The sequence below is a fragment of the Xenopus tropicalis genome, chromosome 10, assembly GCF_000004195.4.
Source record: "Xenopus tropicalis strain Nigerian chromosome 10, UCB_Xtro_10.0, whole genome shotgun sequence".
In the NCBI taxonomy this organism is placed as follows: domain Eukaryota; kingdom Metazoa; phylum Chordata; class Amphibia; order Anura; family Pipidae; genus Xenopus; species Xenopus tropicalis.
The window spans coordinates 37968152-37985337 of NC_030686.2; the positions used below are offsets into that span (position 1 = coordinate 37968152).

At 41.7% G+C, this 17186-nt stretch overlaps 1 protein-coding gene across 2 annotated transcripts in view; it reads left to right on the forward strand.

Moving 5' to 3' along the window:
- Positions 1 to 17186, forward strand: part of ada (adenosine deaminase) — an 85228-nt gene that overhangs the window by 58044 nt on the left and 9998 nt on the right. For both annotated transcript variants that reach the window (XM_031894054.1, NM_001011025.1), the window contains 5 exon segments: positions 6053 to 6114; positions 7479 to 7601; positions 8988 to 9131; positions 9637 to 9752; positions 16846 to 16970. In XM_031894054.1, the coding sequence (XP_031749914.1) occupies positions 6053 to 6114; positions 7479 to 7601; positions 8988 to 9131; positions 9637 to 9752; positions 16846 to 16970 (570 nt within the window).

Consider the following 17186-nt stretch of genomic DNA (forward strand, 5'->3'; position numbering starts at 1 on the left):
CTTATGCTCTAGGAACATGAGAATAATACTTACATGCTCATGCATGCTTACATGCTCAGGAACATGAGAATACTTACATGCTCTAGGTGAGAATAATACTTACATGCTCTAGGAACATGAGAACATGAGAATAATAACTTACATGCTACACATGTAGAACGCTCTAGGAACATGAGAATAATACTTACATGCTCTAGGAACATGAGAATAATACTTACATGCTCTAGGAACATGAGAATAATACTTATGCTCTAGGAACATGAGAATAATACTTACATGCTCTAGGAACATGAGAATAATACTTACATGCTCTAGGAATAGGGAACATGAGAACATGAGAATAATACTTACATGCTCTAGGAACATGAGAATAATACTTACATGCTCTAGGAACATGAGAACATGAGAATAATACTTACATGCTCTAGGAACATGAGAATAATACTTACATGCTCTAGGAACATGAGAATAATACTTACATGCTCTAGGAACATGAGAATAATACTTACATGCTCTAGGAACATGAGAATAATACTTACATGCTCTAGGAACATGAGAATAATACTTACAGGCTCTAGGAACATGAGAATAATACTTACATGCTCTAGGAACATGAGAACATGAGAATAATACTTACATGCTCTAGGAACATGAGAATAATACTTACATGCTCTAGGAACATGAGAATAATACTTACATGCTCTAGGAACATGAGAATAATACATACAGGCTCTAGGAACATGAGAATAATACTTAAATTCTCCAGGAACATGAGAATAATGTATTTTTTGTGTCTTTTTCCCTGACTGGAGCTTTTTATTTTGGTCTAAGCTGCCTTTTAATTATACACACAAACCACTCTGTTTGGAAGCTGGGAGATATATAAGCTCCTTCCTGGATATTCCCAGGTATCCTGATAGTAACCTTCCCACATCATATAGTGGCAGATATTAAATGCTGATTTGGTCATCGGCAGGCAACTGGTCCATATCTGAGACAAAAACAATTTAACTTCTGGATTAATGATTGATCAATGGGCCAAAGTTGAGAATCCAGCATTTTGCTGGTTCCCCATCACGTCATACAGCGCTGGTTGCCAACCAGTCACTCAGGGGCAACATGTCGCTCCCCAACCCCTTGGATGTTACTCCCATGGGCCTTAAAGAAAGTGCTTATATTGGAATTCCTGGTTTGGAGTCAAGTTTTAGTTGCATAAAACCCAGCTGTTCTGCCAAACAGAGGACTTATTTGATACCCCAGGTATATTTCTCATGCTTGTGTTGATCCCTAACTCTTTTTACATTTGATTGTGGCTTGGTGGTAAAAAAATGGTTGGGGACCCCCGTCGTACAACATCTACAAATATGAAAAACCCAATTAAACCCATTATAGAGATAAATGATTTGGGGAGAAATTCTCTTGTCTAATGAGCTGCTCACAATGGCAAGGGATGCTATTCATCTTTATTCCACTGACAGTTAGTACTGTATATCCATATTTAAAGCAAGGGGCAGGCTATTCTTTCTGAAGTTATTAATTACTGATTTTTCTTGCCATGGCAGTGGAGGAAGATATATGGGCTGGTGTTTAATAAGAGTCTATATTAGAGGCTGAAAGTGTTGATGCTGCAGTGGAAATGCCTGCGGTACTGAATTTCCTGTTCCCTATAATGAAGTGAGAAGCCACAGCAAAGGGATTTCCTGGTTCTCCCCCTAAGCCGCTCTCTCATTCTCATTTATTATCTCCTGCCCAGAGGACGTTGCTCCAACTCCCTTCTGACTTATTAAGTTAATGCTCCCGGGTTGCGCCTGTGTAATTAGATTGGGAGAGAAAATAATGTTGGTATTTCCGTCATTAGGCCAGAGTAGGGTACAAGTCTGTATGTGTTTTATACAGAGAACAAACTGTCTGATTCCATTATTATGCCTTGACCAGACTTTGCTGTCATCTCTGGGTCATGGTGCTGCCACAAAGTCTGCTGTCCAGATGCTAGACCAAGATTTACTGCTTACTAAGTTAGCCCAAGTTTATTGTGGTTGAGCTTCCCCTTTAAAAGAACACTTTATACATAATGGGGCTCATTTATAAACACTGGGCAAGTTTGCTTCTGGGCAGGAACCAATGGCAACCAATCAGATGTTTCCTTTTTTCTTGTTCTTCTTGTAGCTGTCTATAAACAGCTAATCGCTATTTGGTTGCTATGGGTTACTGTCAAGGTGCAAATTTGCCCAGTGCTTATAAATGAGCCCATTATGTATAAAGTGTTCTTTTACTAATAAGCAGTAAATCTGGGTTCAGCACCCTGGAGAGCAGACTTTGTGGGTGCATCGTGCCCCACTGTTTCCATGCGCTTAGTACAGGGGGGAATTATAACTAAACAGGAGGACTATGGAAGGGTGTAGGGATAGTAAAGACCTGCCAGCTTGAGACAATAAGGTAGAGCACCTCCATAGCAGCTAGGGCACTTTGCAGTGGGAATATAAAAAATAAAGGTAATACCATACATAAAGGATATAGTAAGAATACAAATATAATATGATATGCACATAACTATGCATAGGTGTATGGGTATTACCCAGCGCTAGGTTGCTCCTCTAGGCTTTGTTGTGTAGGGTGTTCAGGAAAACAAGCACTATTCTCTCCCATAGATCCCGTACAAGATATTCTTCCCAAGTATCCTGTTGACTGGAGTGAAAGTTCGTAGCAAAAAACATTTCTGAAAAATAACAATAGAACTTTCCCTCACTGGGGAACAAACTGGTCTCTCTGGTCCAATAAAATGTTCTGAAGCTGTGCGCAAACAATAACCTTGGATGAAACCGGCAGAAAATGTAATTACTTTCAAAGGAGAATAGAAAAAGCAGAGGAAATAATGTTGTATCAGATCTAAACTCCCTTCCACCTTCTGCATTACTATACAAGTAACAACTTCTTCAGGCCAGAGTAAATGAAATGCTGCCCCCTGGCAAAGTCTGAAGGTCTTATATGGTGGCACAACCCCTCATCCTTATCATTTACAGTAGGGGGTATATTATCCCTTATAATACATGAGTGATACTCAGAGTTCCCTGTATAACTCAGCCTGCAGCCTTGTGCCTTTATATGGGCACAGAACCCCTCAGTGACTGCTAATATCCTTATCATTTACAGTAGGGGGTACATTATCCCTTATAATACATGAGTGATACTCAGAGTTCCCTGTATAACTCAGCCTGCAGCCTTGTGCCTTTATATGGGCACAGAACCCCTCAGTGACTTCTAATATCCTTATCATTTACAGTAGGGGTACATTATCCCTTATAATACATGAGTGATACTCAGAGTTCCCTGTATAACTCAGCCTGCAGCCTTGTGCCTTTATATGGGCACAGAACCCCTCAGTGACTGCTAATATCCTTATCATTTACAGTAGGGGGTACATTATCCCTTATAATACATGAGTGATACTCAGAGTTCCCTGTATAACTCAGCCTGCAGCCTTGTGCCTTTATATGGGCACAGAACCCCTCAGTGACTGCTAATATCCTTATCATTTACAGTAGGGGGTACATTATCCCTTATAATACATGAGTGATACTCAGAGTTCCCTGTATAACTCAGCCTGCAGCCTTGTGCCTATGTATATGGTCACGGAACTTCTACTCATTATGCCCTATATTCCCCTCCCAATGACTTAAAAGTCCTGAAAGCCTATGAGTTCGGGAATAACAAGGAGAATATACTATTTATACATTTCTGGTGATTGTTATTTCATACCATATCAAACATTATAATGTTTCTTTGCTGGCTGAAGGCAGACATTATCATGGCAGGGCAAAGGGACACATCTAATAAATGACCTCACAGCACTGGCAGTTTATCTCACCGTTACCCTTAGTCATTCATTCTTTTCTGAATACATTTCTCCTAGACCTCGGTGATAAGGAAAATGCTGAGCTACAGTATGTTCTAACAGCTGTGCCCTCTACCCCGGAGAATTCCGCTCCTGGTCTGCCTATTTTTCTTTATGATAAGGCTGTCATTCATCAAGGTGGGACCCAGTTATTTATAGGACTGTTCACATATGGTCCCTCAGCTGCTGATGTACAACTGCCACCACCTAACAACACCTGAACACCAATAGAAAGTGTTAAAGACACCATTTTGTTCTACTATTTCCATTTTCCAATTCTTCCCACCCATAACTGCAGCTCAGTGGGGCCCCTGTTTGTTTGTCCTTTGTCCTTTTTTGCACCTTCGCTGATGTCCCGGCTCCCAGTATGTACTAAGGAAGGTTAAACTGTTAAATCAGCAGCACGAGCCTGTCGGAAACAACTAAAGTCAGCTGAACAGTCAGCTGAAAACACAAACCACATTACAGTTAGTGCTGAGTTGAGCAGAGTGCCAGATGTCATTGGAAGGTATATAGAATATTACTCAAGGGACTTCTACTAGAATAATGTCATGGAAGAATCCTGGTGACCCAGTACAACTGTTACATGCAATATACATGCATATCTACTGGAGACAGAGGCTTTTTTGCATTTCCCTTCTCTTTTCCATACCTAGTTATCTTGTATTTTTTCCTGCTACTGCCCAGAGCCCCAATTGTTTTTGGGAAATTAATATTCACAATAAGTGGGCTATATGCAGCCATTGCAACACGCATTGTTTAGTATACAAGAAGATGAATATATAACCTTAAGACTGATCATTCATAGGAAGGAATGGTCGGCACACTGGCCACCTATGTAAAGACACCCGCTAGGAACAAGACAGAAATATCCTTTGCCATTATGGTTCTAGTACCAATACTGCTTGTTTTACTATACGCAAACAGATATGATTGTTTGAGACAAACCAAGGTACAAGGATGTCTGTTCTGATCATTCTTTGGACACACAATTTGAAAGTCATATGGAACCTCATATCTACAAATGTATGCCAACTTAAGTAAATTGTGGGCTCCTGTTAGTACAGGTTTTCTAAAGTGCTATTTGGGTTGCTATTGGTGACCATGTTTAGGAGGACACCATACTTTCACTAGGCAAGAGGTCCTAGTGCGTAGCTCCTACATTGGACTAGAGCTGTTGCTCCCATTTCTCACTTGGAGGAAAGTTTTGGAAGCATAAAGACAATGTGACCTGCCAAACAGAGCCTTTGTTAGGCTGCTAGTCCATAAAGGGGCTACCAAATAGCCAATCACAACCCTTATTTGGCACAGGAACATTTTTATGCTTGTGTTGCTCCCCAACTCTTTTAACATTTGAATGTGGCTCGTGGGTATAAAAGTTTGGGGATCCCTGGCCTAGGGAAAGGGCAGAGAAACAGGGTTGAAACAATAATTTTTTGACCAGGCAGATGGACGTTCATTGCTGACACAGCTTGACGTTTGCGCTGGTACAGGTATGGGATCCCTTATCCAGAAACCTGTTGTCCAGAAAGCTCCGAACTGATTTCTTTTTTCTCTGTAGAAATAAAACAGTACCTTGTAAATTGATCCCAACTAAGATATAATTACCCCTTATTGGGGCAGAACAGCCCTATTGGGTTTATTTAATGGTTAAATGATTCCCTTTTCTCTGTAATAATAAAACAGTACCTGTACTTGATCCCAACTAAGATATAATTACCCCTTATTGGGGGCAGAACAGCCCTATTGGGTTTATTTAATGGTTAAATGATTTCCTTTTCTCTGTAATAATAAAACAGTACCTGTACTTGATCCCAACTAAGATATAATTACCCCTTATTGGGGGCAGAACAATCCTATTGGGTTTCATTAATGGTTTATTGATTTTTTAGTAGACTTAAGGTATGGAGATCCAAATTACAGAAAGACCCCTTATCCAGAATACCCTTGGTCCCGAGCATTCTGGATAATGGTCCTATACCTGTATAAGGTCCAAGGAGGTGAGAGGTTGGGAAATGTTTGGCATTGGTATAATGATAGTTGGCTAGAGATTACAAACTGGAAGGTGAGAGCAAGGCCAACATATGGTTTAAGTATTCATTTAATCAACCAAAAGTGACAGATAAACCTTCATTTTATTAACATTTCCTCCCTTTACAGGTAGAGCTCCACGTTCACCTCGATGGAAGCATCAAACCAGAAACTATAATACATTTTGCCAAGTAAGTACAATACTGCCCCCGTTACTGCAGGTGTTATATCTTGTATTGATGTAAATAATATATACCTCTTTATAGGTAAAGCCAGGGGCCTCCCATGTCTAAGCAAGAGTTTAAACTAATCATCAAGAGTTTAGGGCACCAGAGCAATCATGGTAGCCCCCACTCAGATTAATCGGCAAATGGCCCTTGCTGAAAGGGTTACTGAGCATTTAGAGAACATAACACAGAATTTGTCTTATTTTTGTGCTGCAAAAATGCATCCCCAGAGGAAAAAACATCTGTTAAAGTAAATTGGAGCAAAACTGCTCTGCTGGGGCTCTAAATCACTGGAGTAAGTAACAAATCAGATCTCCAAAGGCACAGGGGGAGCATAGACATAAATCATTTTTAACTTTTGAACCATTTTTAGACTCTGAGACTGTAACTGTTTATCTACTTATCAACTAGTCAAGTCACCAAAAAGCGGTTCCTCATCCAAAGTGGCACAATAACTGGGACCTACGCAGACCCACTGGGCAAGGAGAGCTTTAGTTGGCTTGATGCAGTCCTTGCCCAAGGAGACTTTCAGACCTGGACAATCCCCTAGATCAGGGGTGCCCAGACTTTTTTCCCTGGCGATCTACTTTTGACTCCACCCCATGTACCTACATGATGCAATACCCAATAAACGCGCCACACTTTCGCATCCCCGCCGCACTTCCGCATTTCCCGGCTTCGACGCGGTCCACCAGAAATCCACGGAGGATCTCCTTATGGAACGCGATCCACGTTTTGGCTACCCCTGCCCTAGATAGATTAATGCATAACAGAACAATATTCTGTATATTCCTTGTCTGTAAAGTGGGATTCTATTGTTTGCTTCAGGGCTCCAGTAACCCATTTTCTCCTTGTCTGGGGTCCAATCCAGAATAAGACCATAAAGGTGGCCATACACCTTAAGATCCGCTCGCTTGTCGATGTCGCCAAACGAGCGGATCTTCTTCCGATATCCCAACCTACAGGTGGACGATATCAGGGGAATTTAGGCTAATGACGGGCATAGGCAAAGTCGGTCCTGGGAGCTGATGCGGTCCCCAATCCGACTAGATTTTCTAACCGGCCCAATCGAGATCTGGCTGATTTCAGGCCAGATATCAGTCGGGCAGTCCCGTCGTTAGTGCCCATACACGGGCTGATTAGCTGCCGACTCGGTCTAAGGGACCCATATTGGCAGCTAGAATCGGCCCGTGTATGGGGACCTTAATAGTGGCACCTATTTGTTAGGTCGGCCATTGTTTTAGATATGGCGATAAGCTGCAGACCCCTGGCAGGTTGTTGGCCAGTGTAAACTTTGTTAACTTTCTATTTCTTAAATGTAATTCCAGAAAAAGACAAATCAAACTCCCCGCAGACACGGTGGAAGGCCTCCTAGAGCACGTTTCCTACAAAGAACCTCTAAGTCTGACGGAATTTCTCAGCAAATTCAATCATTACATGCCGGCCATTGCGTAAGTACCCTGTCCGTGCCAGCGGCCGTTCCAGCACAACTCGGTGCCAGCTGTTAATGCCAGAGAGAGCCCAGCTCACATCTGATGCTAATCGGCTATCAAGATAAGGGAACCTGCATTTCTCACATAATTGTTAGGGTAAAGCTGCTAACACACAAACAGATTTTGTCAGGTAAATTAGTTGCTTTGAAGAGGTTTATTAACTAAGCCAGGGATGGGCGCCCTTCCAACTTTCTTGTTAAAGGCCAACTATCATGAGAGTAAATAGTGTTTGTGTTGCCTGAAAACAATGTCCATGAATAAACAGGATTATTATAGCCACTGTGCTGCATATTTCCTGGTATAAATGGATGTGTGCATTATTTTCCAATTGTGTTAAGGTCCCCATACACGGGCCGATTGTAGCTGCCGATATGGGTCCCTTGGGCCGATTCAGCAACTTATCGGCCCGTGTAGGGGCAGAAACGACGGCCATACCCGACCGATATGGGGCCTAAAATTGGCCAGATCTCGATCGGGCAGGTTAAAAAATTTAGTCGGATTGGGGACCGCATCAGCTCGTTGATGCAGTCCCCGAACCGACTGCCCCATTGCCGCCATTATAATTCGATTGTTTGGCCCAGGGCCAAACGATCAAATTGGCCTACATTTTCCCCGATATCGCCCACCCGTAGGTGGGGATATCGGGGGAAGATCCACTCGCTTGGGACCTCGCCAAGCGAGCAAATCTTCACGTGTATGGGGACCTTTATTCTAAATGTGTCCATACACTGCCCAATTTACCTGGATACCAATCTCCATACTGTATGTGTGCATGGCCACTTTCCATTGGTTGGTTCCAATAGGATCACAGAATCGGTGCTGGGCAAGTCGGCCAGGTGCCCTAGGCAACCGACACAAGTGCAGGACGAGAGCACCCAGACTAGGGGTATGCGAAGAGAAAAAGGACGATCCTAGTGCCCCCTACTGTGGCACCCTAGGAACGTCAACCCCTAGTTCTGCGCAGAATGATCTACTAAAACTCAATTCCAACTACGGTTGCCACCTTTTCACTGGCCCCTTACCAATTGATGATATATATATGGGGGTGGGATTAAACAGAGGCGGGTCTATAACACAAAGGGGGTGGGTTGATGATGCAAAGGGGGCGGACCTGCTACTCAGGCAGAAGGAGAATCAGCTATGGTACAGGGGGAAAGAGGTAATGGGTGGGATTGTGCTTTACTGGTAAATTTGTAATACTGGTTCCAGCCTTGATGGGATTTTACCAGCTAGGCCAGTGAAATACCAGTTCAGCTGGCTGAGGCTGCTGGGACATGTAGTCTATGCTTTATTGAGTTTAACATGTTCATTGATCATGATTTTTTTGTTTCTTTACCCTTATAGAGGTGACAGAGAGGCTATAAAGAGAATCGCCTATGAGTTTGTGGAAATGAAAGCCAAAGAAGGGGTGATCTATGTAGAAGTCCGATACAGCCCCCATTTCCTAGCTAACTCCAAAGTGGAACCCATTCCATGGGGACAGAAAGAGTAAGTCGCTGGGGTCTGGTCGTTTTTCTGTAATGTCTATCTAGGGTGCATTGCCTATAGATATGGGTAAATTGCTTTTTCCCATGTATCCAGGTCATGGCCATAAAGGGAAACTTTGCCCAATTTGCTGTAATAAATAGGCTGAGATGTATTAAGACCAAGGTACCAACCCTTAAAGACCATATAAACATTGACAAGGCTAAACCAACCTGTAACCACTCAGAGCATTAATATATTCACAGAGCTTGACCAATCAGAAGCTCTAACATATTCATTAGTCTATGCCAATTCTAGGCCAAACAGAGGCAGTAAACATGAACTAGTCACTAATATGGGGCAACCTGTATCCTTATTAACAACATAATAACCTAAGTATATAATTCAGTTTAAACATTTTGCCTTAGAGCAATTGCAAGAGATGCCAATAAATGACCCCCCCCTCCATTGTGTGTGTGTTGGTGAAGGCCATTAGGTGGCATTGACTTGTCCTTATGTGTCTTTCCAGAGGTGACATTACGCCGGATGAAGTGGTTGATCTAGTTAACCAGGGATTACGGAAAGGAGAGAAAGCGTTCAACATCAAAGCCAGGTCTATTCTATGCTGCATGCGACACATGCCAAGTAATGTATACCCCCCGGCACTACGTCTTAGGCTCAGACAATGATAATTCATACTAATTGCTCATTAAGTATCTCTAATGCCAAGATAAATATTGTTTCTCTATTTTTTTGTCTGTCTATTTCTGTATCTTCCTCACTATGTATCTCTCTGTGATCAGGGTCGGACTGGGTCGCCGGGACACCGGGAAAAATCCCGGTGGGCCCCAGCGGCCCAGTCCGACCTTTGCCGGCGCTCCCCCTACTGACTTCTGACGCGTTCAATTTATACGCACTCGGGGAGGACGTCAGGCGGGGGCCCTGCGGGGGGGGGGTTAGGGGGGCCCCTGGGGGGGGGGTTAGGGGACGCGGCTGGGGCACCTGCAGGGCCCCTGGGGCGGGAGCCCCGGTGGGCCCTGCACCCCCCAGTCCGACCCTGTCTGTGATCCTTGGAAACCAACACAAAACAATGAACAATAGTAGACCAAGTACTATGTTCTCCTTATGTTTCTGGTAGCAATAATCACCCGGCCTATGTAATTAAAGGAACCAAGGATGCCCAGGAGCAGTAACCCATAGCAACAGCCAGTTTTTTAGTTTTAAACAAGTGACCAGGAAATTTTGCCTGGTTGCTATGGGTTACTGCTTCTGGGCAAACTTAGTGCCTATAACATAACTCAAATAGTGTTTTGCTGAAAGGAGATAACTTTCTCTTCCCATAGGCTCCAAGGCTAAAGCCTAAGGGATCAGAGGAACAGTAAGTCCTGAATCCAGATCTATTTAAATGGCAGGCACAAATCTCAGGCAATTATAGGATCAGCGCAAGGTCCTATTCCTATTTAGCTATAAATCAGATTTGCAAGCAATTAGCGCAGTTTAATATAATCTATTAAATAAAACGGGCAGTGAAAAAAGAATATTTAAAGGTACAATAGGATTCCCTATGCATTGTGTAAGATACGTAAACATAAAGGCTTTTTATCCCCAGGTGCCTACATGTTAAATACGGCCCGGCATGTTATGTATGGGGCTCGAGAGCATCCCGTTACTCTTCATGTATGACATGCAACAGAGGGGAATGCACCTAAGTGTCATCTATTCAGTATTCAAGGGTTTGCACAGATAGGTGCAACTCTTACCAGCAACAGGCACTTCTCCGGGGTAGCCAGGTGCATTGTGGGTGCTTTCTGTCCGTCCCCAAAACCCTTGCCTGGTTCACATTATTTTTAACAATTTATTTCCTTGTAGTGAAACACAGGAGCAGAGCCAACTATTACATTACTACAAGTAGCTCACATATGTATAGTATGTCACTTATATTGCTCAGAGTGTTGGCTTAGGACGTGCCACAAGTGTTTAGCCTGGCAGAAGATTCTGGTGTTTTATTACTTTTGTACAGTTGGCTTTGGAACTAGGGCTTTCGGAATATATGAAAAATGAACGTACTGTCATTTACTGAGAATGATAAATATTATAGGCATTTACAAGCATGTCAACGAGAGAGAAAAATGAATGGAATGTTACGGAATGTACAGAGATTTGCAGTTAATTATACAATGTTAACTGAGTGATACAAAAATAAAATCCTGCAAAAATGGGGCATGAATAGGCCTCTGGGAAGGGACTGGGCCTGTGGGATAGCAGGTATAGTAGGGAGAGATGGTGCCTATAGTAGCAGTGGGATAATAGCCTCTGGGAAGGGACTGGGGCTGTGGGATAGCAGGTATAGTAGGGAGAGATGGTGCCTATAGTAGCAGTGGGATAATAGCCTCTGGGAAGGGACTGGGGCTGTGGGATAGCAGGTATAGTAGGGAGAGATGGTGCCTATAGTAGCAGTGGGGGGATAATAGCCTCTGGGAAGGGACTGTGGCTGTGGGATAGCAGGTATAGTAGGGAGAGATGGTGCCTATAGTAGCAGTGGGGGGATAATAGCCTCTGGGAAGGGACTGGGGCTGTGGGATAGCAGGTATAGTAGGGAGAGATGGTGCCTATAGTAGCAGTGGGGGGATAATAGCCTCTGGGAAGGGACTGTGGCTGTGGGATAGCAGGTATAGTAGGGAGAGGTGGTGCCTATAGTAGCAGTGGGGGGATAATAGCCTCTGGGAAGGGACTGTGGCTGGGGGATAGCAGGTATAGTAGGGAGAGATGGTGCCTATAGTAGCAGTGGGGGGATAATAGCCTCTGGGAAGGGACTGTGGCTGTGGGATAGCAGGTATAGTAGGGAGAGATGGTGCCTATAGTAGCAGGGGGGGATAATAGCCTCTGGGAAGGGACTGGGGCTGTGGGATAGCAGGTATAGTAGGGAGAGATGGTGCCTATAGTAGCAGTGGGATAATAGCCTCTGGGAAGGGACTGGGGCTGTGGGATAGCAGGTATAGTAGGGAGAGATGGTGCCTATAGTAGCAGTGGGGGGATAATAGCCTCTGGGAAGGGACTGGGGCTGTGGGATAGCAGGTATAGTAGTGAAAGATCCAAACCACATTATTTTTTAATTGATGTATATTGCAAAGTTGCTTGAAATTATGTTTTCTTTCCAAAAGCTTAGGTTGTGTTTGGGTCATACATTGTATGAGAAGTCACAGTAGCATAGGAAGATACTTGGCTGCCCAGGTTATTAAGGAGAAACGTCACATATATCGAGATGATGTTTATATTACTAAAGAAAGCTGAATTTGCTACATTTCCATAAACATGTCATGAATAAACCCCGTTCGTTAAAACATGATTATTTATTTTCCAATGTTTGGGCAGAAAATCTGTCCAGACTTATAAACAGTAAATAGTATATGGCAGGATTACTTTGCGCATTTTTGGAAGGCAGATTGGAGTAGTTACTGGAAAGAGAAGGCAAGAATTCTGCTCTATTAGGGTTTGCTTAGCAAGTGATTCAAAATATACCGTAGGGCTATTAGTAACGAGCTGCTCGTCAGAACATGACAAGTATTTAATTCAGTACATTTCAATGGTACCCCTAGTCCTCTGATATTTATGTGCCATTTGTCTATACGTACATCTGAGAGCTCCCAGAATGGATTCACCCTGATCCCCCCCATCCCTTCCAAATCAAATAAATGCAATTCGATGTAGTGGTATATTCCGCCATCTCGCTAATTGCAAATAAGGAAATAACGAGGCGTGACGGCGAATACACAAATGTGGGGCGTTTGAAGGTGAAAGTAAGGCACGACCTGGAGATCGGCCTTGGGACTGACATTGTTTTCATCTTTATTCCCGGGCAGGCAAATCATTAATCGCTAGTGCATCTGTGGCACAGGCAAACGAGTCATTTTTTAATCCGCTCATTAAGTCATTAGGAAACAGGAAGAGAAATTTAGACGGTCCTGGAAGTCCTTGCACTGCTCTTGAGCTACAACTCCTTGTATCCTTGGATGGCTGAAGGTTACAGCAGTTGCCATGCAGGAACCCTTGGATACCCCAATGTTTAAAAGATTGAATGGTCGTTTATTGCCTTCCTTTTTAGGGTGAAGTCACACTGAGTTACTAGTAGCAGCTACTTTTTCACCGCTACTAAACTCCAGAAAATAACTTGCCATAGGCAATACTGATAATTGTCTCTGTTAAAACACACGTAGATCAGTAAATGATGTCTATTTTAGTAGCTGTGACAAGTAGCTGCTACTAGTAGCTCTGTGTGTCTTCACTCTTAAGCCCATTATATATTTAATCATAGTTTATAAGTCTTTTTTTCAACAAAAGCTTTAATTATCCAACATGCTAAATCAGCTTTGGCGTCTCACATAGACCCTAAAAGTCTAAGTGCCCATTTGGCATCTCAGTTACAGGTTGCATTTATTCATCAGATTTCACATGACTTCTTCCAAGCTAGAGGTTTATGGGCGAGGTCTCCCTACAATAGTCATCTGGGAGCATTTTTCCCAAAACTGAGTCTGGTTTGCTCAGTAGATACAGTTTACGGTAACAAATATGACAAAAGTGAGGCTTATGTTTACGACATGGCGACAGATTTATCAAAATGTGAGTTTATAGTTAAATAGATAAGAACGCAACCACATTCTGTTCAGCCCTATGGGATTTTAAGAAGCAAATTTATAAATGGGTGACAGTTAGAACTCACCATTTCATGAATAAACTTCTAAAAATCCCATAGGAATGAATAGGATGTGGGAAAGTTTTTATCTATTATAGCGATACTGTCGTGATTTTTATGGGGTACTTTATTTCGAAATGACACTGTTACACAGCAAATAATTCCCTCTGCCATTTAACATTTTATTCTTGAACCAACAAATGTATATTTAGCTGTAATATTGGTGTGTAGGCGCCATCTCAGTGCATTGTGCCTGAGTCTGAGCTTTCAGCCAGCGCTACACATTAGAACTACTTTCAGCTAACCTATTGTTTCTCCTACTCCCATGTAACTGGAGGAGTCCCAAGCCGGACTTGGATTTCTTACTATTGAGTGCTATTCTGATACCTACTGGGAGCTGCTATTTTACTCCCTTCCCATTGTTCTGCTGATCAACGGCTGGGGGGGGAGGGATATCACTCCAACTTGCAGCGCAGCAGTAAAGTGTGACTGAAGTTTAACTTTTAGTTGGATGTAGAGAGTGCTATTCTGGGGCAATTTGTATCTAATTCATCTTCATTTTTTAATTATTTACATCTTTTAAACGATTTAGCCTGTTGTTCAGTAGCTCTCCAGTTTGGAATTTCAGTGGCTGTCTGGTTGCTAGGGTCCAAAATGTCCTAAGGAATAAAAGAGTCACAATAACAATAAAATTGTAGCCTCACCACACAATAGATTTTGGTTACTGGGGTGACCCCCATTTGAAAGCTTGAAAAAGTCAGAAGAAGAAGGGAATAACTCAAAAATCACAAAAAATAAAAAATGAAGACCAATTGAAAAGTTGCTAGGAATTGGCAATAATAAAAGTTAACTTAAAGGTGAAACCACCCTTTTAATACTGATTTTTACTCTCTCTCCTCTCAGCATTCACCTTATGAAGGTGAATATTCTCCCCTTATGCCTTTTTCTCTTCCATTTTTCATGTTGTTAGTCCCTGCTGTTCCTCTGCTTCTTTAGCCAAGGAGATGAGTGAGTGAGGCTAATAATAAGGCTAATGATGAGGCTAATGATTGTTCCATGAGAAGGTGTCTCTTGTGTTATAATTAATATCTTGGGCATAGTTTTCCTTTTTCTGCTATTAGATCACGTTGGAGTATTCCAAGGCTTTACTCTTCATCTCTGGGCTTGAATACAAATACAATATTTTATAACCAGTCTTTGCTTTACAGTTAACATGGGGAATTTTAATAACGAGTATGTTTTTTCTTGCTAAGAACCAGTTTTATACATTCTAATATCAAGTAGAACCTATACAACTACATGTACGGGACCTGTTATCCAGAATGCTTGGTACCTGGGGTTTCCCAGATAAGGGATCTTTCCATAATTTGGGTCTCTACACCTTGTCTACAAAAAAATAATTTCAACATATTAAGATTGTTCTGCCCCCAATAAGGGGTAATTATATCTTAGTTGGGATCAAGTACAGGTACTGTTTTATTATTACAGAGAAAAGGGAATCATTTAACCATTAAATAAACCCAATAGGGCTGTTCTGCCCCCAATAAGGGGTAATTATATCTTAGTTGGGATCAAGTACAGGTACTGTTTTATTATTACAGAGAAAAGGGAATCATTTAACCATTAAATAAACCCAATAGGGCTGTTCTGCCCCCAATAAGGGGTAATTATATCTTAGTTGGGATCAAGTACAGGTACTGTTTTATTATTACAGAGAAAAGGGAATCATTTAACCATTAAATAAACCCAATAGGACTGTTCTGCCCCCAATAAGGGGTAATTATATCTTAGTTGGGATCAAGTACAGGTACTGTTTTATTATTACAGAGAAAAGGGAATCATTTAACCATTAAATAAACCCAATAGGGCTGTTCTGCCCCCAATAAGGGGTAATTATATCTTAGTTGGGATCAAGTACAGGTACTGTTTTATTATTACAGAGAAAAGGGAATCATTTAACCATGAAATAAACCCAATAGGACTGTTCTGCCCCCAATAAGGGGTAATTATATCTTAGTTGGGATCAAGTACAGGTACTGTTTTATTATTACAGAGAAAAGGGAATCATTTAACCATGTAATAAACCCAATAGGGCTGTTCTGCCCCAATAAGGGGTAATTATATCTTAGTTGGGATCAAGTACAGGTACTGTTTTATTATTACAGAGAAAAGGGAATCATTTAACCATGAAATAAACCCAATAGGGCTGTTCTGCCCCCAATAAGGGGTAATTATATCTTAGTTGGGATCAAGTACAGGTACTGTTTTATTATTACAGAGAAAAGGGAATCATTTAACCATGAAATAAACCCAATAGGACTGTTCTGCCCCCAATAAGGGGTAATTATATCTTAGTTGGGATCAAGTACAGGTACTGTTTTATTATTACAGAGAAAAGGTAAATCATTTTTAGAAATTGGAATTATGTGTTTATAATGGAGTCTATGGGAAGGTGGGCTTCCCGTAATTCGGAACTTTCACAGATACAGCACTGAGCATTACTACCATGTAAAATATATATTAAATAAAATACCGCCTATTGTAAATAATAAGGATATTATAAGTCACTGCTGAGTTCCGTTACTATTTCTTACAGTTCGTGGAACCCCAAGGTGACTTAATATCCACATATATAACAGCAGGGGGTACATTATTTATTACAATAGACAAGTTTCAGCGAGTCATGTGACCAGAATGACATCACTAAGTACTGATCTAAGCACCATTTATAAAGATATAATTTACAGGATATTTATGGTCCTTGTGTATTCTCATTTAACTAATGCTTAGTGATGTCTTCTGTTTTAATTGGTGCTAAGTGATGTCATTTGGCTCATTAGAACCTGTATATTTAAAAAATTTAATTTATCCCCTACTGTAATAATTCAGGTTATTAGAAGTTGCCTCGGAGCTCCATGACCTGTATAAAATCCTCTGGTCTTGGAAATTCTTGGTCACTTCTAATATCCTTATCAATTGCAATAGGGGGTTTATTATTTACTCTATAATTGTACGCTGAATGGCATTGTTGCATTCTGCCTTCAACAGGTTGGTCCACAGAGGTGGTCGAGCTTTGCAAAAAGTACCAAAATGACACTGTTGTTGCCATAGACTTGGCTGGGGATGAATCTCTCAACTGTGAATCGTACCCGGGGCACAGGAAGGCGTATGAGGTGGGCCGTTTGCTTTCTCTCTTTATAATCTCTCTATTTTACACATTTCCATTCTCTTACTGGTTGTGATCCAGGTTTTACACTCACATATCAAGGCTACAAAAATGGTAATAGCTTAAACTGATGCATGTTGGTACCTCCTGCTTCAGTATTATATATACAGTGGCTTGCAAAAGTATTCGGCCCCCTTGAACTTTTCCACATTTTGTCACATTA